The sequence below is a fragment of the Ursus maritimus genome, unplaced genomic scaffold (genome assembly GCF_017311325.1).
Source record: "Ursus maritimus isolate PB19 unplaced genomic scaffold, ASM1731132v1 scaffold_8, whole genome shotgun sequence".
Taxonomy (NCBI): domain Eukaryota; kingdom Metazoa; phylum Chordata; class Mammalia; order Carnivora; family Ursidae; genus Ursus; species Ursus maritimus.
Genome location: NW_024426996.1, coordinates 52,073,777 through 52,100,401, shown reverse-complemented (window position 1 = coordinate 52,100,401; position 26,625 = coordinate 52,073,777). Strand labels below are relative to the sequence as shown.

At 41.0% G+C, this 26,625-nt stretch overlaps 1 protein-coding gene across 1 annotated transcript in view; it reads left to right on the top strand.

Annotated features, from left to right (window-relative positions):
• The window catches only part of PGM2 (phosphoglucomutase 2), a 32,732-nt gene extending 17,371 nt beyond the window's left edge, over positions 1-15,361 (top strand). Inside the window, exons 7-14 of the mRNA XM_040624873.1 lie at positions 1,869-2,058; positions 3,011-3,108; positions 4,444-4,624; positions 4,713-4,806; positions 6,237-6,366; positions 7,212-7,401; positions 9,129-9,262; positions 14,415-15,361. Of these exons, the coding sequence (XP_040480807.1) occupies positions 1,869-2,058; positions 3,011-3,108; positions 4,444-4,624; positions 4,713-4,806; positions 6,237-6,366; positions 7,212-7,401; positions 9,129-9,262; positions 14,415-14,517 (1,120 nt within the window). The 3' untranslated portion in view covers positions 14,518-15,361. The remainder of the gene's footprint in view (positions 1-1,868; positions 2,059-3,010; positions 3,109-4,443; positions 4,625-4,712; positions 4,807-6,236; positions 6,367-7,211; positions 7,402-9,128; positions 9,263-14,414) is intronic.
• Positions 15,362-26,625: the final 11,264 nt, after the last annotated feature.

Sequence of the window (26,625 nt, the reverse complement as noted above, 5' to 3'; positions counted from 1 at the left end):
TTCTGGTAGCAGCATTGTACGTGCACTGACAGAGTCGGCCATGATTAATAAATTGCTCGACAGACACGTTATACCAGTTGACGCTCCCACCGACAATAGTCACGACCATATCAAACACGATGACGTAACATGTCGAGTATAACAGTGTGATCCACACATCTTATTCTTACTGAGGATTGTCAGATGTCTTATTTTGCTAGATGAAAGTACTATCTTACTTTATTTGGGTTCTTTACATATGAATAAACTTTTTTCATGTTCATTTTACCTATATTTTTCTATGTATTTATTCATTTTTTGCATCTATGAAATCTCTTTGCTTGTATAGAAAACTAGTCTTCATTTATTTCAAATATTGTTTTCCGTTCTGTTATTACCTTTGGACTTTTTATTGGAACTTTTTGATGAGCTCATAAAAAATGGATAATGTCTATCAGTCTTTTAATTTATGAGTTCTGAGTTTTGTGTCATACTTAAGAAGACTTTCTCTACACCAAGATTATTTTTTAAAAAGTCCCCCTTGTTTTTTTCTAGGACTTGCATATTTACAGTTATGTTTCGATCTTTTCAGTCATTAGTGATTTTTAATTTTGTGTGAGACATGCAGTAGGAAGGCAGATTTTTTAAGCTTTGCAGTTATGCCAACACATTAAATTGAAGAACCTCTTTTTTGACTAATTAGAAATATCACCTTTATCAAATAATTTCCAGCAGGGATTGAGTGCTTATATAGATAGCTTCTATAGGCCTTTACTTTTACTGATTAATTTAATTTTAATCCTCGCAGTAATGCTGAGGGTAGGTTCTGGCGTATTACCATTTTATAGATGAGAAAATTGTGACGCAGAGAGGTTGAGTAAATAACCGACAGTCACACAGCTTGGGAGTGGCAGAACACCAGGATTTAAATTCAGAGTCTGTCTTCAAAGCATGTTAACCGTGAAGCCATTACTGCTTATCATACACATTTCCCATTCCAAACTTGATCAACTTCTGCTCTCTATTCTGTTCCTTTAATCTGCCTTTTTATATCTAGTTCTAAACTGTTCTAATTATGATAGCTTTATACTTCACTTTAATATCTGAGCAGTTTTTTCCAGATTTGTTTTTACTAGTCTTGCATATTTATTTTTCCAGATGCACTTTATTTCCTATTTTAAAAGAAGACCTTGTGCATTTATTCACTTTCAAAAGAAATGGTTAGGTTAGGACAATCACCTAAGATTCTAGGAGTTTGAACATTGGAATTTTTCTAAGTCTTATTTTTACCTTTCTGTAACTTTTACTTTTGATATGTATTGTTATTCTAGTTTAATTCCCTGACCCCGGGTAATTTGACAAACAGGATGGTTACCTGACAAGAAAAAAAAATTTTTTTATACATCCGTGTATAGGGTGTTCCATCCCATTTTGTAAAAAGGGACATTTTGAGAATCATTTTGAAGCTTGTAGAGAGTGTTAGGAGCCGGGGCGCTGGCGTTGGCGGGGGCCTGCACCCGCGGGCAGCTGTGAGTGTCTCCTGGAACCTGAGCCCCGAGTTCTTGCTTGAGTCCCACCCTAGGTGTGAAAGCTGTCTCGTGAAACAAGCTCTGAAAGTAATCAGATTTACCAAAAATAACTACAGAGTATAATTTAAAGCTTGAATATGTTGGGGGTAGGGTGTCTATTTGGGAAAGAGTGACTAAGTTTTGCTTCTTTTTTTTAAATGGAATTAGAAAGATAGTCCGTTGTCTTGTACCTTCTTAATACATTGATTTCTTCCTTTCTTAGGAATCTGGTTCCTTGCTAGCAAAGCTTCTAGTTTTGCAAGCCATACCTGCATCTTTTCATCTATATTTTATCCTTTTCCATGGCGTGTTTAACCCCAGGAGTGTGAACAAGGAGACGAAGGTGAAGTTTGTGCACACCTCTGTCCACGGTGTGGGTCATGAGTTTGTGCAGTCGGCTTTCCAGGCTTTTGGCTTTGCTCCTCCGGAGGCTGTTCCCGAACAGAAAGATCCCGATCCTGAGTTCCCAACAGTGAAATACCCGAATCCAGAGGAGGGTAAAGGTGTCTTGGTAACCTAATCTTTTTTGTTCCAAAACTTACCTGTTACATCCAAAATTCTTACTATCAAGTAAAATAACTTTTTATGTGTTTTCATTGTGCTGAACAAAAAAACCCAGCTTCATCGTGGGAAATATTTATATATATTAGTCATTCATTTCTTACAGGAACCTTCAAAATACATATCTTAGCATCAGGATGTGAGAGCTAAAATCAAAATCATATTTTACATTGAATTGAATTAAATTCAAGTTGAGTTTACGGTTCTTTCTTTCTTTCTTTTTAAAGATTTTATTTATTTATTGACAGAGAGAGACAGCCAGCGAGAGAGGGAACACAGGCAGGGGCAGTGGGAGAGGAAGAAGCAGGCTCCCAGCGGAGGAGCCTGATGTGGGGCTCGATCCCAGGACTCTGGGATCACGCCCTGAGCCGAAGGCAGACACTTAACGACTGAGCCACCCAGGCGCCCCTTATTGTGCTTTCTTAATGTTAAGAAGGAACAGTAATAGAATAGATATTTATCACATGATTTTTATTCCTTATTTTATTATTCTTTAATTTTTTCCCTTAATTTTTCTAATATGAAGTAATGCTATTTAAATTATGGCTCTTTCAGCCTTCTTAAAGGTTAGGGTAACAACGATATTCAGAGAGTCCATTTATTTTGGTTTGTTTTTGCGGTTGATCACTTTGCAAGGCCTCGAAATACTGGTCCAGCCACACACACACACTGTCTGATGTGGGGTGAATCCCACAGCAAGTGTGGGTTATGTGTTGATGTTCCCATGACCTGACCTCTGGCTTAGGAAGTAAGAGGTGACCAGCCAAGACCAGCTCCAAAAATAAAATTCAGCCTTTGCTTGGGGAAAGTTCTTTCAGTTCTTAAAGACCTGAATGTTTTTTAAGATGCAATATGCTCAATTCTTGATCAAAGTAATCTTCTATTTTCCTGCTCTTTTTCAGACTTTATCTTTTGCCTTGGCTGACAAAACCAAAGCCAAAATCGTTTTAGCAAATGATCCGGATGCTGATAGACTTGCTGTGGCAGAAAAGCAAGACAGGTACAAGTGATTGTGATTACCCATCTAATAGAAAACATAACGGGGTGACATCTTCAGCAGTAAAATGTTCTTGGGGAGACTGGACCTACTTGGAAATATTTACCATTCATTATACAAATCATCACCTCTAGCGTACGTACAGCAAAATGCTCTTCTGGGGCCCACCATCATGCAGAGTAAGCCAGCCCAGATGTATTTGGAACTGAAAGTACTATTTATCTTCTCTCATTTCATCATTGATTTCATTATAATTAATGACTCAATCCCCAATGCCAGCAAGTCCTTTGTTCGGCACTGGCTTTACAGTATAGTATTTGCTGCTGGGTTTGGCGAAGGAGCTGGACCTTCAAGGAAATGTTGAATTTAGGTTGAGCGGACCAGAGAGGAATAGCAGTGAGGTACCTGGTATTTAAGACAAGTTTGACCATAGAGTTCATCCAGAATTAAAAGGAAATGAGTGGAGAGACAAGATGAAAGGCAGGCAGGGTCCTAGCGGTTTTGGGTGTCAAACAGCACGTGTGATGTTTTGGGAGCAGTGGAGTGCTGCCAAAGGATTGGGGGTTTTATTTATTTAAACTTTTTTTAGAGAGACAGAATGAGAGCGGGGGTGGGGGTGTGGGGGCAGAGGGAGAGGGAGAGAGAATCTCAAGCAGACTCCCTGCCCAGTGCAAGCCCCACGCAGGCCACGATCTCACGACTATGAGGTCATGACCTAAGCTGAAATCAGGAGTCGAACGCTTAACCTACTGCGCCACCCAGGTGCCCCAAGGGATTAGGGTTTCAGATTATGATCAAACTGATTCAATTCTAATCACTTTCTAGAAAGTTAAGCCAGGATGATACATGTTGAAACACAAAATGTACTTCTAGCCACTCGGACTATGGAAAGGAGAATAAGTCCCACATCTGTTCTCCAGTGTCCTGATCATTTAGCATGAATGTGCTCTTGAGACATGCTGGGCTGTTGCCTTCCCAGAATCCTCAATACTGACCAGACCGAAAACTGAGATATACAGACTATTATCCTGGGGTGGGATCTTGTCAGGATATTTCTATCATCTTTAAAACCAAAGCCTTTGCCAAAGACAAATAAAAGCGTTGTGTATCCTTGCTCTTCAAAGATGGGAGGTTTGTCTAAGCAAACCAGTTGGGGTAGAGAGCTGCTCACATGTTTGTGAAGTGACAGTTACGTTTCCAACCAGTTCTTTAAACAGGAAAAGACAAGAACACTCGCAGAAACCACTCTGAGCCTTGTAAGGCTTAATTGTCCTGTCCTAGTCGCTTCCAGCATCTCTCTTAAGATCACAGCAATGCGTTGGTGGTTTTTTCTTTCAGTGGTGAATGGAGAGTGTTTTCAGGCAACGAGTTGGGGGCCCTCTTGGGCTGGTGGCTTTTTACTTCTTGGAAAGGAAAGAACCAAGATCCCAGCGCCCTCAAAGACTTGTACATGTTGTCAAGCACCGTCTCCTCCAAAATCTTACGAGCCATTGCCTTAAAGGAGGGCTTTCACTTTGAGGTAAGGTATTTCTGAGACTTGCTCTTAAATTTCTTTTGCTCTGTGGAAGGTCTAAGGCATTTCTCTCTCTTCTGGGTTATCCCTTTAGGAAACACTAACTGGCTTTAAGTGGATGGGAAACCGGGCCAAACAGCTAATGGACCAGGGGAAGAATGTCTTATTTGCATTTGAAGAAGCTATCGGTAAGAAGTGATAATGGTGATTGTAGCATTAGCTAATATATAGAATGCAAATAAATGGGAATTGGATTGGGGTTCAGACAGTTAGCAGGAGAACAGGAGCACACGGGTGCTCAAAGCGTCCTACCCTAAAACTGGCTTCTCACATTTTCACCTAAAAAGAATATCTCACAAATAACCAAGCCATGAATATAAGAAAGTGAGTCCTTTCCCTGGATGAAAACGGTGAAGCTCTGCACACGGGTGCTTGGGACTCAGGACCCCACAAATGTCGGGGAGTTGTAGTATTCCCTCGACTATGGTGTTGGTCTCCACGTCTGATATGGTTCGATCCTCTTCCGAGAAGTGCTGGGCGGAGGTCTGTCCAGAGGAAAGGAGAGGGCTTGGTAGTGGGGCTTTCATCAAAGTACCTGTCACCTAAAAGGCCAGCCCCAAGTCCAGCCAGAATGACTGAGAAACATTTGTCTTAAATTGTCAATATAGGTGAGGAGGAAGGGGAGCTAGGTATAGAACCTTGAAATTCAGATGTTTCTGTGGGGGATGTTTTAGCTATTTGTTTCGTAAAAGCTATTATACTTAGAAAATTCAAAGGGGGCGCCTGGGCAGCTCAGTCAGTTAAGGCCCCGACTCTTGGTTTCAGCTCAGGTCATGATCTCAGGGTCCTGGGATTGAGTCCCGCATTGGGTTCCATGTTCAGTGGGGAGTCTGCTTGAGATTCTTTTCCTCTGCCCCTCCCCCACTCTCTGTCTCTCTGGTTCTGTCTCTCCCTCTCTCAAATAAATAAATCTTAAAAAAAAAAGATTCATCTGTATTTCCTGCAGCACAGATGCTTCCGCATATCATTTAACTAATTAATCAAAGGAAGTGTGTAATAGCTCAGCTTTTTCCTTTTCATTGAAATTGGCAGTCTGTCTTTCTATAGCTTTTTATTAAAATTTTTTTCTTGTATTTATCAAATATTTATTGCATTTCAATTACATAGTGACTCTGAGGGAAACATGACACTGACCTTAGCCTAGAGCAATTTGCAGAGATCCCGTTAGTAACCACACAAGAGAGTACGGGCGAGGCCTCAAGGTGAAGGACATAACTCACAAGAACTGTTGGAATTCAGAGAAGACAATACGCAGTGATGAGAACCACTGGAAACCATTTTCTGTGAGCAGGCGGGGTTTGTGCTGGACCTCAGGAATGAACAATTTGTCTAGGAGGGAGAATCCCCTTATAGGTTATTTCACCAGGACATCTTGAAGGCCTGCCTTGGCTTAGGCGTTGGGCTAGATTCTTGAATGTACAGGTGGTAAATGAGAAGCATCCCCATATTCATACCGTAAAGCTCTTGGGCGATGGGCAAGTTGCGTGGAGATGATGTGGGTGCACAGGTTGTAAAGGAACCCACTCCTAAGGCTATATCGTGACCCGTGTTTCTGCAGGGTATATGTGTTGCCCTTTCGTCCTGGACAAGGACGGGGTCAGCGCCGCGGTCATCAGCGCAGAGTTGGCGAGCTTTCTAGCAACCAGGAATTTGTCTTTGTCTCAGCAGCTGAAGGCCATCTATGTTGAGTAAGTTTCTATTAACTCTGTTCAATTGAACTAACAGTTTTCAGTGTTTTATTATGTTTTTATGTGTCAGACACTTAGTATTCTTTCTAATGCTCTGGTTGTAGATTCGCTTTCTTCTGAAAACTAAGGAAAGGATCCCCTTTTCTTTTGATGCTTAACCATTTAATACTAATTATCATTCATGACTGCGTTAATCTTTAACAAATGAGAACATCAGTTGCAGAAATAGCTAATTGAAGAAGGTGATTTTAAGTGTCTGATGTTGGAAAAGATCAAAGGTGTTCGTGAAACATCTATTAAGTTTTTAGAGGCTTGAGTCAAGGGGGCCTGTGTGGTGCAGAAGCAGCCAGGGGCAGTATATACGGGAATGGGCGGGGCGGGGCCGCCTGCAGTGAGACCTTTACCCCCAGATACAGGCCCAAGGCCCGGCAGCAGTTCGGCAATCCCCGGGGTCAGTTGTACCTCGTTTTTATGATAGATCATTCCTTTGAAGCTGGTCATGGTTGTTTGTTTCACTTACCTTAAAACTGGTTGATACATGTTCTGTGTACAGCCGTGGGATTGTTCTTCCTCATTTTGCATATTTTGTATTTTTTTTATTGAGATGTATCGACATTAGCTTCAGGTATACAATGTAATGATTTGATATTTGTATATATGACAGAATGATCATCCAGTAAGTCCAGTTCACATCCACACCACACATAATTGCGCATATTTCTTCTTGTGGTGAGAACTTTTAAGATCTATGCTGTTAGCAACTTGCGAATACATAGTACAATATTATTAAATAGAGTCGCCATGCTGTATATTACTTATTTAATTATTTGTATTTGTTTTGATAGATATGGCTACCATATTACCAAAGCTTCATATTTTATCTGCCATGATCAAAGCACCATTAAGAAATTATTTGAAAACCTTAGAAACTATGATGGAAAGAATAATTATCCAAAAACTTGTGGCAGATTTGAAATTTCTGGCATTAGGGATCTGACAACTGGCTATGATGATAGCCAACCTGATAAAAAAGCTGTAAGTAATACTATCTTTTATCAACTAAACTCTTGTGTATTTATCTTCTATTATACTCTGAATAGCTTAACTTATTTAATCATAGGATTAATTGAAGCTGATTTTAGGCATTCAGGCATTATTTTAAATACACTATCGAAATAAACAGAAAGTTAGCAATCTTTGGCTAGAACTATAAAGATCGTCACTAGTCATGCAAACCAACGTCACCATGTAACACACGGGAAATCAATGCTCGGAAGTGCAGGACCTGCCTGCTGGTTGGTGATGGTTGTGGGCAAATCTGGGTCTTCTGCTGCCAGATCCGGGTTTTCCTGCTCAATGTATCCAGTATGGCAGCGTCTGGCAGCCCGCCATGGTGTTTCTGAATGAGTAGGTCTGGGGTGGGGGGCAGGAATTTACACTTATATCAAGTTCCCTGCTGATGGAGGTTACTGGTACCCACTTTGAGAAACACCGTTTGCTTCCGGGTTAGTTTTACCCTCTTCTCTGAATGTCCAGGCGCTGTCAGCTATAAAGCATGAGTTTGCATTCTTCACTTCATCACGTGGATCCTCCACTGAAGTCAAAAGAAGGCTCAAATAAGAGTATTGCAGGAGAGTATTGCTAACTAATGGCAGGGAGTTAGGGAAGGAGAGTGAGACTATCCTTATGAGATAGTAGACAGCTTTATTTTTTTTTAATTTTCATCTGCACACAATATATTTTTAAAGAGAGTTATTTTAGAAAGAGTCACAGTGAAACATGGCAGCCCAACCCCCGCCGTGTCTTTGCCACGTGGAGACAACCCCCTTCCCTCTCAGTTGTCTCGCCTGCGCTTTACCACCGGATTGCAAATAACGTGCGCATGCGGTGATGCTTGGGCTTCTCAGTGTTGGGCTTTATTACTTTTCTACTGTGGAGATAAGGCTTGAAATCTGCCATTTCTTAGGTTCCCTGTTGTCCCTTCTCCCGTCTTCACAGACACCCCTGCCACAGTGCTTGCTGAGTTCGGATCCTGCGCTGCATTGTGATGACTAGTAACGGTTGTTTCCCACTTAGCTCAGTAGTGTACTTTGACTAGCTTCCCCCAAACTGTATAGTTATTTTTTCTATAATTAATAGCTGTTCCGTCACTTTCTTGGATTTTTGTGTAACGATCTCCAGTCTTCTCACATTCCTTCAGATGCCTCTCAGTAGGGTTTTCCACATGGTCCAATGCAATTTTATCAGTTCCATTTCGTTTCCACTGGCCTCCCTCCCGGTCCCCCCGTCCAGGCAGGGCCGGCTCCTCTCTGTGTTGGGTACACACGTGTCATCCTGGGAACGCCCTTCACCTCTTACGGGGTGGGTGTTTGGCTCCTGGACCCCAAGACTTCCTCTTGCTATATTTATTTTCCTAAATCACCTCCTCTAGTAGCTTCCAAAAAAAAAAGTGAATAGGAGGTCAGTTTTTGGAGGCGTTTAAGTCTGAAAATGTCTTCCTCTACACTCACACTTGATTGACGCGCAGTTCGGAAAGCAGTGCTCCATTGTTGCTTGGTGTCCAGCATTGCCGTGGAGGGTCTGACCCTGCATTCTGTCGGGAAACAGCTGAGGTCTGCTGTGTGCCGCATAAAGGGATGTTGATGCCACACTCAGTGCTTCCATGCAGCTTGTTTTTTTCTCTACGGGAAGATTTCAGGAATTTTCTGCTAAACTTTTCTTCTAAAATTTCAGTGATATGCTGTGATACGGGTCTTTTTCAGGTTCTCCCTACTAGCAAAAGCAGCCAAATGATCACCTTTACCTTTGCGAACGGGGGCGTGGCCACCATGCGGACCAGTGGGACCGAGCCCAAAATCAAGTACTATTCGGAACTGTGTGCCCCCCCTGGAAATAGGTATGATACAGATAACAGCACCTGTGATAGTTACTCCCTCAAGTTCCTCACTGGTTCTGTGCAAATGCTAAGTAAAACATTTTGTCTTCCCGGCATGTACTTTAATTAGGAATGTTGTTTCAGACCAGCAGCAATAGTGTGATATTTACAGCTGCTTGAAGCATCCAGGGACAGGAGAGCTGATTTTCTACTGACCTATTTCTGTCCTGCCTTTCTTTGTAGGGAAGAATTTCATTCTGAATTTCAGTAATAGTAATACAGTTTCCTTTTTCTAGTGCTTTTATTTGAGACTAGCACCAATGAGTTTTCCTCTTTTTCTCCCTGTCCCTGATACAATCCATTAAAATCCATTGCGCATGCACTGAACAGATATCTTTGAGCGCCTGTTATGCATAGGTCTGTGCAGGGTTCTGGAGAGGAGAAAGTGCCCTAGTGGAAAGAGTCCTTGCCACCAAAGAGCTGCTGGCTGGTAGCTTCAGAGTAGTGTTTCTGTGACCTCGGTAAAGGGTTTGAGTTCCCTTTGCAGTACTGTAATGTCTTAAACGCTGACAGCCGTGGTGCGTGTAGAGTGTGTCGGTGGGATACGGCACACCCAGTGAACCCTCGGGTAACCAGCACTCCTCTGTTCAGAGTAAAAAATCAGAAAAATGTTTTTAAAGGTCGATTACGTCAATAACTGTCCAATAGAAATAAACTGTGAGGGTCACCTGTTGGCTCAGTCAGAAGAATGTGCAACTTGGTCTCAGGGTTATGAGTTTGAGCCCCACGTTGTGTGTAGAGATTACTTAAATAAGTAAAACTTAAAAAAAAAAAAAAAAGAGGGGTGCCTGGGTGCATCAGTTGGTTGAGCTTCTGACTCTTGGTTTTCAACTCTTGGGTTTTGGCTCAGGTCGTGATCTCAGAATTCCCAGAGTCTGGCTCCAGGTTCAGCAGAGTCTACTTGTCCCTCTTCTCCCCCTCTGATCCTCCCTCCCCCTACCTCGCGTGCGTGCACACTTGCACTCTCTCTCTCAAATAAATAAATAAAATCTTAAATAAAAGAATTAAAGGACACTATTAAAAAAAAAGAAATAAAATGTGAGCCACATAATGCAATTTGAAATTTTCTACTAGACACATTCTTAAATAGTGAAAAGAAACAGGTAAAATTAGTATGGTAATTTATCATACTTTATTTAATATATGAAAATATTGTTATACCATATATAATTTATATAAAAATTATGAATGAGATATTTTGCTTTTTTTCACACTGTCTTCAAAATCCATTTAGGATTTTACACTTACCAATGCCTCAATTAAAATGCTAGATTTTTTTAGAAATACTTGTTCCGTACAGTTGACCCTTGAACAACAGAAGCTTGAACTGTGCAGGTCCACTTGTACATGGATTTTCTTTTTGATAAATACAGTATAATACTATGAATGTATTTTCTCTTATTATTTTCTTAATAACATTTTCTTTAGTTTATTGTAAGAATACACTGTAGGATACATGTAACTAATATATGTCAATTAATTTTTTTTAAGAATTTATTTATTTATTTGTCAGAGAAAGAGAAAGAACACAAGCAGGGGGAGCATCAGGCAGAGGGAGAAGTAGGCTCCCCACTGAGCAGGGAGTCCGATGCGGGACTCCATCCCAGGACCCTGGGGTCATGACCTGAGCCAAAGGCAGATGCTTAACTGACTGAGCCGTCCAGGCATCTGGTCAATGGACTGTTTATGTTACGTAGGGTTTCTAGTCAACAGAAGGCTATTAATAGCTAACTTTTTGGGAATCAAGAGTTATGCATGGATTTTTGACTGCATGGGGGGGGGTCACTAACTCCCTAACCCCCAAACTGTCCAAGGGTCAAATGTTATTACCATTTCATAAAATTTACAGTTGAAAAAGTAGATTTGGATACGTAAATTGTTCAAACATACTTAAGTTTTCCAATAACTGAGTGAAATGTCAGTTCTTAAATTTGAATTTCAATTAATTAAACTTAAATGACGTTAACAATTCAGTTCCTGGGTCGCACTAGCCACATTTCCAGCACTCAATACTGGAGTAGGGAGGATGGGCCTCAGCAGTTGTTAGAACATTTCCACATCAAAGCTTTGCTCCTTGAAGAGTTGTTCTGGTCTTGGGAATCGAATTTGCTTTATGTGGAAATGAAAGCAGAGGACGTTTTCTGAGCATCTTCAATTGGCCAGCCAGTAGCAGATTAAATGTAGCAAATTAGAGAGGCGGGGACAGAATTGTTAGCGTTAGACTTTCCTTGGGCAGGAAGAAAGGACTGCTGATAGCAAGGAAAAAAGTACTAAAACAAAACAAAACTATGAAACATGGACACAGGAACTCAGAATGTTCATCGCTTTATAAGGGAGGTAGATCTCCACATCCGCGTGGGTCCTGAATCTTCTGAATAAGAGCTCCAGTCCAACGGTCAAAGTCATGTTTATGGCTTTTAAATACCACAACAGTCAAATATATTTAAGAAGTCAGAGATTGTGTCCTGTATTTTGCTACAGAGCCCCATTCAAAACCTTTTTGTGCCGCAAGGCCAAAAACTCAGCTGGCAAGCAATTTGAACAAACACATAAAACAGTTCATTTTCTAAGCATTCTGGATTACCAAGATTTTATTGTAATATTTGCAAGTATCAGAGTTTCTGTGTGTGTTACATATTAAGCTGTTTGCTACTCTTGAGAATGGGGTTTTCCATAGGCCTTTCTTTGTAACTCTCATTCTCAATGTTTTCATATTCCGATGCCTCTTTTTTTTGGAAAACAAAGGGACAATAGTCCAATTTAAAGGTCCATGTTCTCTCTGTCCCTTCCTTGTCATTACTCTGTGAAAATATAATTCAGAAACCTTATAATAACAATACTATTTAATGTTTGAGGATCTGATATTTTACAGTTTTCACATGGATTATTGGGTGGCTTTAACTTCAAATATTAGTTTACAAATTCCTGAAAATATTTTGAAAAATTGTCCTTTTATTATAGTCATCAAAATGCTGCCCCAATTTATTAATTGGGACATTGGGCACCAGGCAAGTCCACAGATGCGCTGCCAGGTCACCAGCATGCCTAACATAAAGCAGCAATAAGGCCACGGCTAAGTTTCCTTGTTTTCTGATCACTTTAATATTATTAGTATATTTTATATCCTCAATTTCATTTTTTCATAGAATTCCATGACCTACTCATCCTTTAGAACAGAAAATCCTTTCCAAATTTAAGACCTGCTTTTAAAAAATATTTTTTGCTCAGTAGATGTCTTTTGTCCAACTTTGTATTTTCAAAAAATTTCAGTGAATACCCACATATCTTTCACTTAGACCAAGGGTTGGCGAACTTTTCCTGTAAAGAGCCAGATAAGTAAACATTTTCGTTTCCAAGCCATATGGTCGCACTACTCCCCTCTGTTGTTACTCAAAACCAGAAAGAAGTCTTGTGCATGAAGGAATAGGTGCGACTGTGTTCCAATAAATCTTTATTTACCAAAACAGGCTGTCAACAGGCTACCAGCCATAGTTAGCCTACTTTAACCTAGACTCAGCAGTTGCTAACATTTTGCAATATTTGCTCTCACCATGTATTATATATGCAGTTTTGGGTTTTTTTGTTTTTTTGTGTTTCCCTGAGCCATCTGAAAATAAGTTGCAAACCTCAATACACAATTCCCAGAACAAGGACACTCTGTTACTATCTCAGGGTTTAGTTACCAATTATATCAGGCAAGATTCTAACGGAAACAAAACCAGTAGGAGATACATATATTTATATATTTATATCTGTATATTCACTGGTGAGTTTAATTTTAGACATGTTGTTAGAAAAAAAAACCCAGGAAGTATTAGTTATATGCCTTCCTGAGAAATGTCGTTGTCTTCAAAACACATTTATGGAACAGGAAATAACGACCTGTGTGATCATATGTATTTATGAAGCATAATGACTTTATATGTCACCAGTGGGGGTTAAAATAATTTTAACGATAGCTACATTTATTGAGGTTTTGGGGCCAGGTTCTGTGCTAATTGCTTTATATAATTTATCTCAATCTACACAACAACTCTCTTGAGAAAATAAAGTCTTTATCCCAATTTTACAAATGAGAAATCTGGGCCTCGGAGAGGCGAAGCCACTTGCCCGAGGGCATTCGGCTGGTAGTAGAGCCAGAATTAATGTCTGCAATAAAATGGATTGTTTCAGTTGTACTGGGGAGCGATTACCGTGTAAAAATGATCCTAACTCATTACAAGCATTTCGATTTCCATTAAAATAAAGTTACATATATTGAAGATAGCCAATGATGAAGTCATGCAAGTTTGATCAGAAGGATTTAGTTTTTTTAAATTCAGCTTTTTGGTTAAGTACTTAGAGTAAACACCCAGCGCTAGGAACCTGACACCAACGTGAGCTGCTGGAAGCCTGTCTAATCACAAATTCGGTTTATCATTACCTACCTTCCAGGTGTTTGCATTTAAATGAATATTTTCCATATGCTTGAAAACTTGATTTCCTTAGAGGCAACTAGTTCCCTAGATTTTTGTTTATACTTTAGTTGCGACCCTTTTGTTCTGGAGGTAGAATAAAAAAGGTCAAAGGGGAGGGAAGGTTTGAGTTCCTGGTGTGTGATTAAGCAGGCCCACTAGGAGGCCCCCATTCCCTTGTACCTTCTAGGAGGCCTTGCCGACCGGCTGCTGCTTAGCTTCCAGTAGCTTTAAGGCAAATGGGATCAGGAGCGTTCCTATCCTGGGAGACCCAGAACCTAACAGAGATGTCATTTGTAAAAGTTTAGCAGGATCAAGCGACAACTGAAGTCATAAAAGTTTTCTTTGCGCTGTTAGGTACAAACATTGCAGGTCTTTTAGGGGATGCTAGAGCAAAAACTGTGTTTCTTAAAAATTCCTACTTGTTTATAGTAAAGACCTTGGGAAAACCTTGGGGGAAAGAATGGATATTGTCTCATGGGGGTTTTTTAGTCCAAGTCAACAGATGCATTCCCATGCTTCAGTCACGGGGGTTCTGTTTTGTCTGATTCAGCCCTCCTCTTAAGGGTGTGTTTCAATGTTACTTGACCAATGTGGGGAGAACTTTAAGTACACTTTGGAATAATCCACTGATCTGGAATTTCCCCCTTATTTTCCAGCGATCCGGAGCAGCTGAAGAAGGAACTAAATGAATTAGTCAGTGCTATTGAAGAACATTTTTTCCAGCCACAAAAGTACAACCTGCAGCCAAAGGCAGAATAAAATATTCTAGCCTTGGTCATAATTACAGTTAAGCTCAACTTGATTCGCTCAGCGGTGTTTTTGAGAACCAAACGACTTAAACAATTGCTACAAGTATTTATATATTTTTAATAGACCTACATTCCTCATTGTTCTATTTTTGACCTTTAAGACGAATAAAGAAAAGATGGCCAAGCCTAACAAACCAACATGCCTATTAAACAGTTAAGCCTGGGCATTATCTGAATTTTTAAAAAATGAAGATTTTAAAAATAGCTAACTTTCAAAAATATTTTTTAATTAATATGTTTTAATTAGAATGAATGACAAACGTGTCTCCTCTTTAATTCTTTTTATGGATAATTGCAATTGCCAGAAAGCCTATACAGTTTCTAAATTCTGGGCTGTCATAGGATAACCACTTTCTAGGTATATGTATATTTACATTTCTATCAGTTGCTTATATGGTAAAATATATAAACAAATCAAAGGTCATGTTCAGGGAACCTAAAGTGGAGGAATTTACAAGAACCTATAAAGTGGAGCAAAAGGTACTTTACAAAGATATACATTTTTTTTAACCTAAACGTTTTTAGTTCTAATAATACATCATTACACATTGTATATCTGCTAGGAAAAAAAACAGCCTAACCATCTTTGTTCAGTGCATTAACATTCATCTCTTTAAAGCTTGAATTAAAAATTGGTTATTTGAAACTGCAAAGTACTTTTTTGTATGGTTGTTTGCTTTGATACAAATTCATGTAATTTTTGGTACCAAGGCAGCAAGGAGTATAAGCATTAACTATTTACCTGATTTGGTTTTTGTGCCTTGTTCATATGTGATTAAAATCTAAAACCATTAGATTGCCTTTTCCATGATGTATTTAACCTGTGCCTCTTGCCCTCCTCATAACTGGTGGTCTTAAAGTCAGGACCACACTGTTCTTATATATTTTATGTATTTTATGTGGTTTTTCTATTTTTCAAGCAAATGATTGCCCATTATTATTATTATTATTATTAACCTAAATGATTACTAACAGTTTCAGAACAATGAAAAATTACAATCTGATTGGCAAACATCTTTCTAAAGTAAAATTGAAATGTGTTTTTATATCTTAGTGATACATAATTTGTGCCCTTTCAGAGAACTCTTTTTTTTTTTTAAGACTTTATTTTTTTGAGGGAGAGAGAGAGAGCACAAGCATGGGGGGGTGCAGAGGGAGAGCAGACTCCCCACTGAGCAGGACCCTGGGATCATGACCTGAGCCACCCAGGTGCCCCCCTTTCAGAGAGCTCTTAAATCTACAATATTTGATATATTCTGTCAGCTGCCTCATTGGAGAAGCTGTATGTATTTTTGTTTTATGATGTTTTCTAGTCTCAAACTATACTCTAGAAATAAGAAATGTCAGATCTGTATCCTCTCTGCAGATTTTGGAGCATAGAAACTATACCCCAGTTTGTTCCTGGAAATACAAAGATGGTGGAGACCACCCTGCTGTGACGAGGTTCACAGTCTAACTGAAGGGCTAGTGAGTAACCGGAATGCTTACAAGTCCTCTAACGGAGTTATTTGCAAAGTACTGAGGGTTCAGAAGTACGAGACAGGGACCCATCCTGCCCAGAGAAAGCCTCACGGTAGAGAGATGAATGACTGCTTCGCCTTTGGGGCTGAGTAGTAGTTGAGGATGAAGAAGAGGGGCTCCCAGGCATAGAGCACAGCACCAACAGAAGTAGAGAGGTGCTGGGGGATGTGTGTGTGTTTTTGGAGGGGATGCTAAAAACATAGCCTGGATGTAAACTTCAGGACACACGCGCACCTCTCCGCCATTCATGCGAGCAGACGATTCAGCTGGACCTGGAGGAGATCCCCTAACTCTATTTCTCACTTGAACTTCTAAGTAATAGCACGCCATGTATGCTCACTGAATATTTCCTGAGTTTTTGTGTTTTTATGGGATGGCAGGTAGCACAATGTGTGTGAATTAGCTTGTACCATGAGACCGCTGGGTTCTAATCATGGTCTGCTGTGAACCATCTTTGTGACCTTGGTCAAGTCACTTAACCTCTCAAGGTCTCAATTTTGTTAGTCTTTAAATTTTTTTTTTTAGAGCAGTTCTAGGCTCACAGCAAAAATGAGAGGAAGGTACAGAAATATCCTATATCCTCCCTGCTCCCCCCCCAGAAATAGCCCCTCCCATGATCAATGTCCCCACCACAGTGGTACCTTTCTAATAGTTGATGAGTCTACATTAACATTTTATCACCCAAGCTGTGGAGACAAAGATCATTGTTTGCCAGGGGGTGGGGGGTGGGGAGCTATGAATAGGTGGCGCACAGAGGATTTTTAGGTAAGTGAAAATACTCTGTAGGATACTGTAATGGAGAGTACATGTCATACATTTGTCGAAATCCATAGAATGTACACCACTAACAGGGACCCCTATTGTAGACCATGGACTTCGGGTGATAATTTTGTCAGTTTTTAAATTGAAAGATTTTGCTAAATGATCTCTGAGGTCATTTCATTCTGCAAGTCTTTAAATTATGTGGAAAATACATAAAGGACACTATCAGCAACAATAAATCATTGGCAATTCTCTTTGGCAGAATGCGTAACTAACTAGTCCTCTCGCAAGACCCAACATTGAGATGAGGGGAAAAGCACATGGTACTGAAGATGGGGTAGGCAGCCTGGCCTTGCCGCCTGAAGGGTGTGAGCTGGAACCGGGGACAAGCAAGGTGGAACCACATGGCAAGCAGTGCCGGAAAATGTTTTGCAGGGGAGTCAGGGAATGGTCAGGACTGAGCACGTCACGGCCACGCCCTCAGTTTCTAAGAGCTTCACCTGCTTGGGGAGGTGGTCCTGTTTGAGTGGACAGCCAGCACCGTTTTCTCTTGGTGTCCCTGAAAGAACAGATCTCGTTCAGTCTAAGAGATTGCCTTGCACGCCAACTTTGTATTTTCTCTGTGGTCTATGAAATAACAGCTGCTACCCTTTAAGAAAAAAATGGGAGCGCCTTTCATTTATCTCGTCGGTGTTCCTCAATCATCATGCTATCATGGGAAAGTATTGTTATCTCATGACATTGAAAACTCTTGGCTTTAAAAATAACTGCTTTGGGGCACCTGGCTGGCTCAGAAGAGCAGGCGACTCTTGACCTCGAGGTCGTGGGTTTGAGCCCCACGTTGGGGGTAGAGATTACTAAAAATAATAATAAATGAACTTTAAAAATAAATTAATATAAATGCTTTAAGTGATGGAACAAACACGTATGTCCTACTTTGGAGGGATTTTGAAAGGATGGCATCTAAATCATATTTATGTCTTCATTCTAAAAGACTAGATCCTATTTGTGCGTTCACTCGTGTGTTCACGGAGTCCTGCTGGAATCCTGCCACGCGCCAGCCGCTTCTCTAGATCCTGGGAATGAGCTGCCGCCGCTCTCAGTCTAGCAGGGGAGATACACACGCGCCCGGCGCTGGCGGAACAGCGGGAGGCCCTGCCACCGGCGACCGTCCCAGCTGTGGGCAAGCTGTTCTGTGATGCCCCCTTTGGACTCGTCTTTTTCGAGATGACCAAATTCAAATCCCTAACGTTTTTGTCCAAAGCAATTTGACTCTGGGAGGCTCTTTGCGGGTCATTTCCCTGCATCGTGCGTTCATTCTGTCCTTGCTCCGAGCAGATTTGTGCAGAATAATCATTGAAAGCAAGATGCCACACTCCACGGCAGGGGAGAGAAAGTTGAGGATACCATCACTTCCCTAGACTTCCCCAGGTAAGCGCAGTGCAGTACCTACTGGGATTCCCTGGAGGAAGAAGGCAGCCGTCGGAGAGGAGAGAGCCTCCGGCTGAGCCTCCAGCAGGAGCGCGGGGGCACCAGGGGGGTTGTTGGGGGGCCAGGTTTCTTTCTCCCTGGCTCCCCTCTGGCAGTCCTTGAAAACACACAGTGAAAAACAAGCTGTTTCTCTGTCTCCTTCCCATTTGGGTCCAGTTAAAGCGGTTCAGGGTTTGGCCCCTACGTGATACAGAAGGCAGTTGGGTACACGGACCAAAGAGCCAGTTCCCCATCTAAGTAGCTCTTGAAAGCGTTCAAAATAGCACTGTGAAAGTGCCAGAAGGAAGTTCAGGTTGCAATTCAGAGATGATGAGCCTGATTGTGTCCTTAAAATACCTTGTTCAGAATGATTTCATCGTAACTGGAAAAAATTCTTTTAAAAAGAGTGAAATGCAGCTCGTCTATCAGATCAGTGCTCCTACCGTGGAGTAAAAGGAATGTAAACTGTGGGCGGAGGCTGGGGCTTGTCCTCTGCTTTGCTGCTTCAGCAGGCTTCCTTTTTTTTTCCTTCCCAGACCTAAGGTGGTTCATTCCCGAAGGTATAATCAGGTACTCTGTGCACTCTGAAAGCTTCTCTCTGCTCACAGCTGTCATTGTCCTAAGTAGAGGACTCCAGACCTCTCCCAGGTTCCGACCCTAGGTTACCACCTGCCTACGTAGACATTCCTACTCAGATGTCTCAAATGGTAGTCAGTGCAGCTCAGCCCCAAATCCATTTTCCCCACTCAGTTCACCAGCTGCGCTCCCTCCAGTCCACTGCGTGCACTTCAAACACCTGCCCAGACTCTTCGGTGACTTTAATGTCTGACTGTAACCTAACCTTTTTTCTAAAAACGTATCATGGAGAATTCCAACATATATAGTACAGGGGCGCCTGGGTGGCTCAGTCGGTTAAGTGTCTGCTTCCAGCTTAGGTCATGATCCCAGGGTCCTGGGATCAAGTCCCACATTGAGCTCCCTGCCCCTCTCCTTCTGTTCCTCTTCCTAGCTTGTGTTCTCTCTCTCACTTGCTCTGCTCTCTCTCTTTCTCTCTCTCAAATAAATAGAATCTTTAAAATACTTTAAAAAATAATAGTACAGTGGATTTCTGAGTATCCATCAGCCAGCTCCACTCATGGCCAATACTCTATTCATGGCCAATCCGTTTCCATCCATATCCCATTCATGCCCCGTCTTGCTACATGACAATTCTGAAGCAAATCCCACACCTGTCCTTGCATCTGTAAATATTTCAGTATGTAAGCATAAAAGATGGGACTTATTTACACCCATCGCTATATTATTGTCACACCTAAAAATATTTACAGTTCCTGAATATCCTCAATTATCTGGTCAGTTGGCCAATTTCTCTACACTTTGCTTGAACCAGGGTTCCAATAGCATTCATTCACTGGATTTGGTTGATAGGTCTCTTCAATCTTTTGATCTATAAATTCTTCATCTCTCTCTTTTTTTTTTTTTTTGTCCTTTTTATAATTTGTTCCCAATGACCAAATCATTTGTCCTCTAGGGTTTCCCATACTTTGGATTTTACTAATTGCCTCCTCACGGTACATTTAACATATTTCTTTGCGCCTTGCATTTTCTGTGAAGTGGTACAGAGGATGGAGAGGCAGCGTCCGATTCAGATTTGATTTTTTGGCAAGAATACTTGACGGAAGTGGTGGAGGGGTGGTCCTCATACCGTCTCTGTCTTCCAAGGGCCGTGATTGGTTATCACCGGCCAGGTTGCCTACTCCTGCTCTGCCCCGCATAATACAAGTCATCAGGTAACTGGCAAAGGGGTTCAGGTAAGAAGAGGGATGAACTGATGTACCCAGTGTCGCACAGAATGCCGCAAGACTGGTGGAGGTGGGCCCCCCACGGAAGGAGGAGAAGCTGATAAGCAGTTTCAGGTGGGGTTTCTAGCTTATATCAACCTTAATGGCAGAGCCCTGCTCTCAGTTCGCTTGAGCTCCACGGGCACAAAGAAAGTGATTTGTCACACCTTCAGGATTTTAGTAATTTTTTTTTTAAGTAAACTCTGTGCCCAATGCAGGGCTCAAACTCATGACCCCAAGATCAAGAGTTACGTGCCAGACGCCCCTTTAGGGATTTCTCTTAATAGAGTACTTGCCTGTTACAACACAAAATTACATTTTTGTATTGAGTTATGAAGACCAACAAAGAAAAGGAGCAATGTGAACGAGGTGTAAGAATCCACAAAGAGATCCGATGAAGGCTTTGCTTGAGTCGACCAGCCACACAGTGGATGGGACCACAAGTCAGGAAATACGATAACCTTCCCTCAGATGCTGTGCAACCGGAATTACACCCATGACCTTGTTGATAAGATAGCAAGAGACTTAAATGAGCGTGGTCTCATTGGGATCTGCGTCCTATGTCCATTCAGAGAGTCTGCGTTTAGCACCTTATATGGAAAAGATGCTGGACCAAAAGCTGTTAAATTGTGCGATGCCATGAATCTGCCCTGGAATATGCATCTGTGTAGCAAGCCACAAAAATCAATCTCACCAAGTAAGACCAAAATCAAAACAAAACCCAAAGGAAGTCTGTGAAGTCCCCGAGTTTGGTCAATGTTGTGCTCTATCATCAGTATCAGCTGTAACACAAATGAGATTAAAGGGCTGCTCTGCCTTGAGAATCACCAGTTACCACACAAGCCAGAGGCGGACCAATGAGGGGACACCTGAAAGGACAGAAATATAGCTGCAGTTGAATGGACTGACCTTGTGGATGAAACAGACCCTGAGCTTGTGGCCAGAGTATACAGCCTACATGGGAGAGTGCTGACTATCGCCATGATGAAAGACATACTGAAGAAACCATTTCTGAATTTAGAAACTCAAAAGGATAAAGAAGTTGAAATACACATTTGCTCACAGACGATAGCACAGTAGACACATTGTTCTGCCTCTGCTTTTCAGTCCCTTAGAAGGACACTTAAGTTGTTTCCAATTCTTTGCTCATATAACAGCAATGAATAGCATTGTCTATGTGGCATTTCCCCTTGTTCTACTATAGGGCAAAGGCTGTTTTAACAGCTAAAATGTCTCCTTGTTGAAAGAGTGACATGAGGGGCGCCTGGGTGGCTCAGTTATTTAAGCGTCCAGCTCTTGATTTCGGCTCAGGTCATGATCTCACGGTCGTAAGATTGAGCCCTATGTTGGGCTCTAGGCTGGGTGTGGAGGTTAAGAGTAAGATTCTCTCCCTCTCCCTCTGCCCTTCCACTCCCAGCCCCGCATACATATGTGCTCTCTCTCTCTCTCTAAAATTAAAAATAAAAAGAGTGACATGATCTGATCTTTGTGAGAACACTGTATAAACTGCAAAGTGTTAAGTATTACTGTCATTGGATAAATGAGCATATTAGATTTAGAAACGACTTTTCATAATTCCCCCATTTAGTGTTTGTAGGTCTGTTTTAGAAAATCTCTTATCTTTCTGCCGCACTCATTTCCCCAGGTATCGACAGTAGTTTTTAAAGAGAAAAAAAATCAATATATCTTACACCCACTACAACCTATTGGGGTTAAGGTTGTGGACTCCGTAGCAATAACCTGAGTTTGGATTCCAACCCCACTGTTTCCTAACTGTGAGATGCTTCTTAACATTGCCAACCTCAATTCCCTTATCTATAAGGGGGATGAAACCAAATGATTTTTCAAAGTCACTGTTGACATTTTTCAATTGTCTAGGTCATACAGGACACTCCTGGGTGATCAGGGAGAAATTGAAGTTTTCAGTAGAAATGTATTAACTACTGGAGAAATCCCACGAAGGACGTCAGGCCCCATGGATTGACATGCAGATGGACCCACCACTGCTCTTGCCTAGAAGAAAAGTTCGCCCGGGGAAATGAGACTCTCACAGGACCTAGGGAGGTGTCAGAAGAAAATATGGGATTAATTCTTTTTCAACCTCAGAATGAGAAAGGCCTTTCTAACTAAGACTCGTGTTAAAAGAAAGGATTGAAAAGGCTGCCCACGTGAAATAAAATGTGGGACAAACTAGGCAAAAATGTTTGCGATTTCTGTCACAAAGGGCTTCTCTCCCTCGTGTGCAAAGAGCCCCCGGATAGCAGTAACACAAAAGACCAACAATATAATAGAAAAGAGGGCAAATGATGTGGAAAGATAGTTCGCAGAAAAGGAAACATATGGCTCTTAAGTCTATTTTTTAAAAAGGCTCAAGATAGTTTGTTCTACCCGTTTGTTTCCTGTGCCATTTTAGTTGTATATTCAATTCCGTGCGTGCGTGTGTGTGTGTGTGTGTGTGTGGTTACTCTTAAAATCCTAACATGTATATTTCCTCAAACATGTCTGAAGTTACTGTCTCTAGTCTCCACCCAAACGATACAGGAAATTTCATTTTTGCTTAGATAATATATTCAAATGGTAGAAAATTCCAAGGTATAAAAGAGTATACAGAGAGTGAGATGTCTCTAGTCTACCAGTACTCACAGTCCGTCAATTCCCAAGCATGAAGACAATCACCTTTGCCAGATTCAAGTTTATTCTTCTAGAGATCTTGTATATAAAACAATTACGTGATGGATTCTTTTGTTTTGATTTATTTTATCCAAATGGTAGGACACTGTACACTCCGTTCTGCTGGGGGGTTTTTTTTGTTTTTTTTTCACTAAGCGATTGTGAAAGTGTTGGGGTTTTTTTTTAAAGTAGCTCTACCCGCATCTCAGAACCCCAAGGTCAAGAGTAGCATGCTCTACAGACGGAGCCAGCCAGGCGCCCCTGTGAAAGTGTTGTCATGTTTGTAATTATTCATTCTTCCCCTGTAGATGGAATGTATGAGAAATCCATGTTCATTGTTATAACCAATTGACGTGTTGTAGTTGTTAATGCAGAAAAATCTGACTCATACAGAAACACATTGATTCTATACTGTATTCAAAAATGTATTTCATTCATCTTAACGGTCAAATAGTATTTCAAGGTATGGATGAATATTGAGGTTGTTTCTAATTTGTGCTGTTTCTAACAATGCAGTGTTGTCACATATCATTCATTTTGTGTGTGTGTGTGCACAAGTGTGTGTGTCTATAGTAGAACCCACCTGATTTTCAAAACCTATCAAAATAATTATTATTGAAAATTAATGCTTACATTGATTCACTAACCTGTTTTCTATAATGATTCATGCATCCCACCCCTTCTTGCTGAAGCACATATTTTCTTTTCTTTTTTTTTATTTTGTAAAGATTTATTTATTTATTTGGGGGGGAGGGGCAGAGGGAGAGGGAGAGAGAAACTTAAGCAGACTCCGTGCTGAGTGCAGAGCCCCAGGCGGGGTTCGACGTGGGGCTCGATCCCATGATCCCGAGATCACCACCTGAGCCAAAACCGAGAGTCGAGAGTCGGATGACCCACTGACTGTGCCACCCAGGCACCCCTGAAGCAGATATTTTAGAGGTTGTTTTAGTCTTGACCTGAAAATGTCTTTAGTCAGCCTTATTTGTTAATAATTCCACTGGGTAAAGGACTCTAAATTGATGTTTATTTTCCCTGGCTCTTCGAAGTCCTGTTGAATTGTATTTTGGCCCTTTTTGTTTCTGTTCATTTAGCTGTAATCCCTTTGTAGATAACTTTTTCCCCTTTTCTCTGCTTTTTTTTTTTAGCATTTTTATTTAAGTGTAATATACATACAAGAAAGTGCACAAAATCTTTAGTGTAAGCTCGGTGACCTCTTACATATGTACGCAACCATGCAACCTTGAGGGTGGAAAACATCCAGTATCTCAGAGGGTACCCTCGTGCCCTTTGCAGCTGGAACCTTACCTTGCCTCCCAGAGATAACCGCTGTTCTAACAGCTAACATCACAGATTCGTTTTGTCTGTTCTCGAACTTCATGGACGAGAGGTGATACGTTTTGCTCACTATTGATTGCTTGCAAGACTTTGTTTTGTGCTTGGTGATTTGTAGTTTCCTTCTGATTTTAGAAATACGTGTATTGTTTTCCATTTCTTCATGTCTGCGTTGCTGTCTCAGCCATTTCCTCAGAGCTGTCTTCCAGATCGCTAACCTGCTAGCTTTCTCTAATCGGCCATTTAACCTTTCTTTGGAGGTTCAGTTTTCAATTGTTTTTTCCCCTAGACGTTCTTTTTGATCTAGTTTTCAAAACCTTTCTTTTCTTTATTATTTCATTCTATACCATTGCATTCTCTTGGTTCCCATTTTTGCTTTTTGAGTTTTTTTTAAATTTTAATGTGCTTGTTTCAGCTTATTCTATAATCTAAAATTCTAATGATATTTCTTCAGTTTGCTTTGTGTGTTGACTGTCTCTTGCAGTGGATGGTTTCTTCGTATTTTGTGAACTTGCTTGTTGTTATTTTCAACAAAAGTTCATTTTTTGTTTTTTGTTTCATTTTGCCCCTTGTGCCCTACTTTGTAGAAATGTGACTACAAGGCTAGTCTGTGTTTACTTCTGCAAGATCCCGGGGGTTCTCTGTTTTGTTGCTATTGTTGCTACTATTATTTTGTTTGCTTTTTAAACTATTTATGTTGTTGATTTCTGGTTTCTCTTTATTTTTTATTTTTTTATTCTTATAAGATTTTATTTTTAGGTCACCTTTACACCCAGTGTGGGGCTCAAACCTACAACCCTGAGATCAGGAATCACATGCTTCACCGACTGAGCCAGCCAGGCGCCCCTGTGCTTTTTCTCTTTAAACTGTTAATTGTGGGGCGCCTGGGTGGCTTAGTCCCTTAAGTGTCTGCCTTCGGCTCAGGTCATGATCCCAGAGTCCCGGAATCGAGCCCTGCATCAAGCCCCACATCGGGCTCCCTGCTCAGCGGGGAGTCTGCTTCTCCCTCTGCCCCTCACCCTGCTCGCGCTCTCTCTTTCTCAAATAAATAAATAAATAAAAAATTTTTAAAAACTGCTAATTGCTTTGCATTACTACAATTACAGTTATTAATTAATTATAAGATATTGTTTATATGTGGTTGTAAAGAGTACTTTTTTGTTGTTTGTCTTCAAGAGTACGTTTTTATATGATTTGACTATGGATGGCTGGGTGGCACAGTCAGTTGAGCTTCTGCCTTTTGGCTCAGGTCATGATCCCAGGGTCCTGGGATCCAGCCCGCGTCCCGCTCCTTGCTCAGCAGGGAGCCTGCTTCTGCCTCTGCGGCTCCCCCCTGTTCAGGTTCTCTCTCTCTGACAAATAAATAAATATTAAAAAATAAATAAATGATTTGGATGAATTTATATCTAGCAACAGTCTATCCAAAACAACTCTACAAATTGATTTTAAAATTCACAAGAAGCAAAGTAATACCGAAGAAGCGTGGGTGTTGGGGACGGCGCTCCATTGGTCAGCACATCTGAGCACAGGCACTGACAGTTTTTTTTTTTTTTTGGACTGTCTTCAAGGATGTTTGTATAGCAAATAGCTTTGGAAGATAGAGATAATGTCTCCCTCCAGGGCATAGGGCCAATTTGTTGGATGTACAGGATATTTAAGAAATGTCTCTCCAGGTAAAGGAAGGGCAGGTTTGCTAGCACCACCCCCTTCAAAAGTCTGGGGTTTCCTTTTTTTTTTTTTTTTTTTAAGATTTTACTTTTAAGTAATTGCTACACCCAGTGTGGGGCGTGAACTCACAATGCTGAGTTCAAGAGTTGCATGCTCTGCTGACTGAGCCAGCCAGGTGCCCCAGGTTTGGGGTCTCCTAATCTTGGGTTCCTCAGTGTGATGTGTGCAGCATTGATTTCAGCTCATCTGTGTCCCACTTGGGACTTGGAAACAAGGGTAGCTGAGGGGAACGTGAAACTTACGCTGCTTACTGCACTGCAAGCTCTAAAGTCCTTTGCTCCTGACCCGACAGCCTCTCAAGTCTTCTGCTCGCATGCATGGAACAGTGACAGGCTAACTTGTTTGCTCTCAAATGAGATAAATTCTCAAGACTCTTCAGTTCTTAACAAGAAGAGAGGAATTGTATTGCCAAAAGTTAAAAATTATTACAAAGATATATTAAATAAACTTGGCAGCGAGACAGACAAATGGAAGAAAATAACAAATGTCTGTAGAAGAAATTGGTAGGTGACCAACAAGGCATCCTAAGTCTGTAGGGAAAGAACTTTTGAGAAAAAAATTCTGGAACAATTAGCTATTCAAATGGAAAAGCTAAAATGAGATCCCCACCTCAAACCATATCCAAAACCATATCAAAAAGTAAATTGCAGTTGGGTTTAAAATCTAAATGTGAACACTTTGAGCACTTTAGAAGAAAGTGTAGGAGATTGTCTCTATGATATCATGGTACAGGA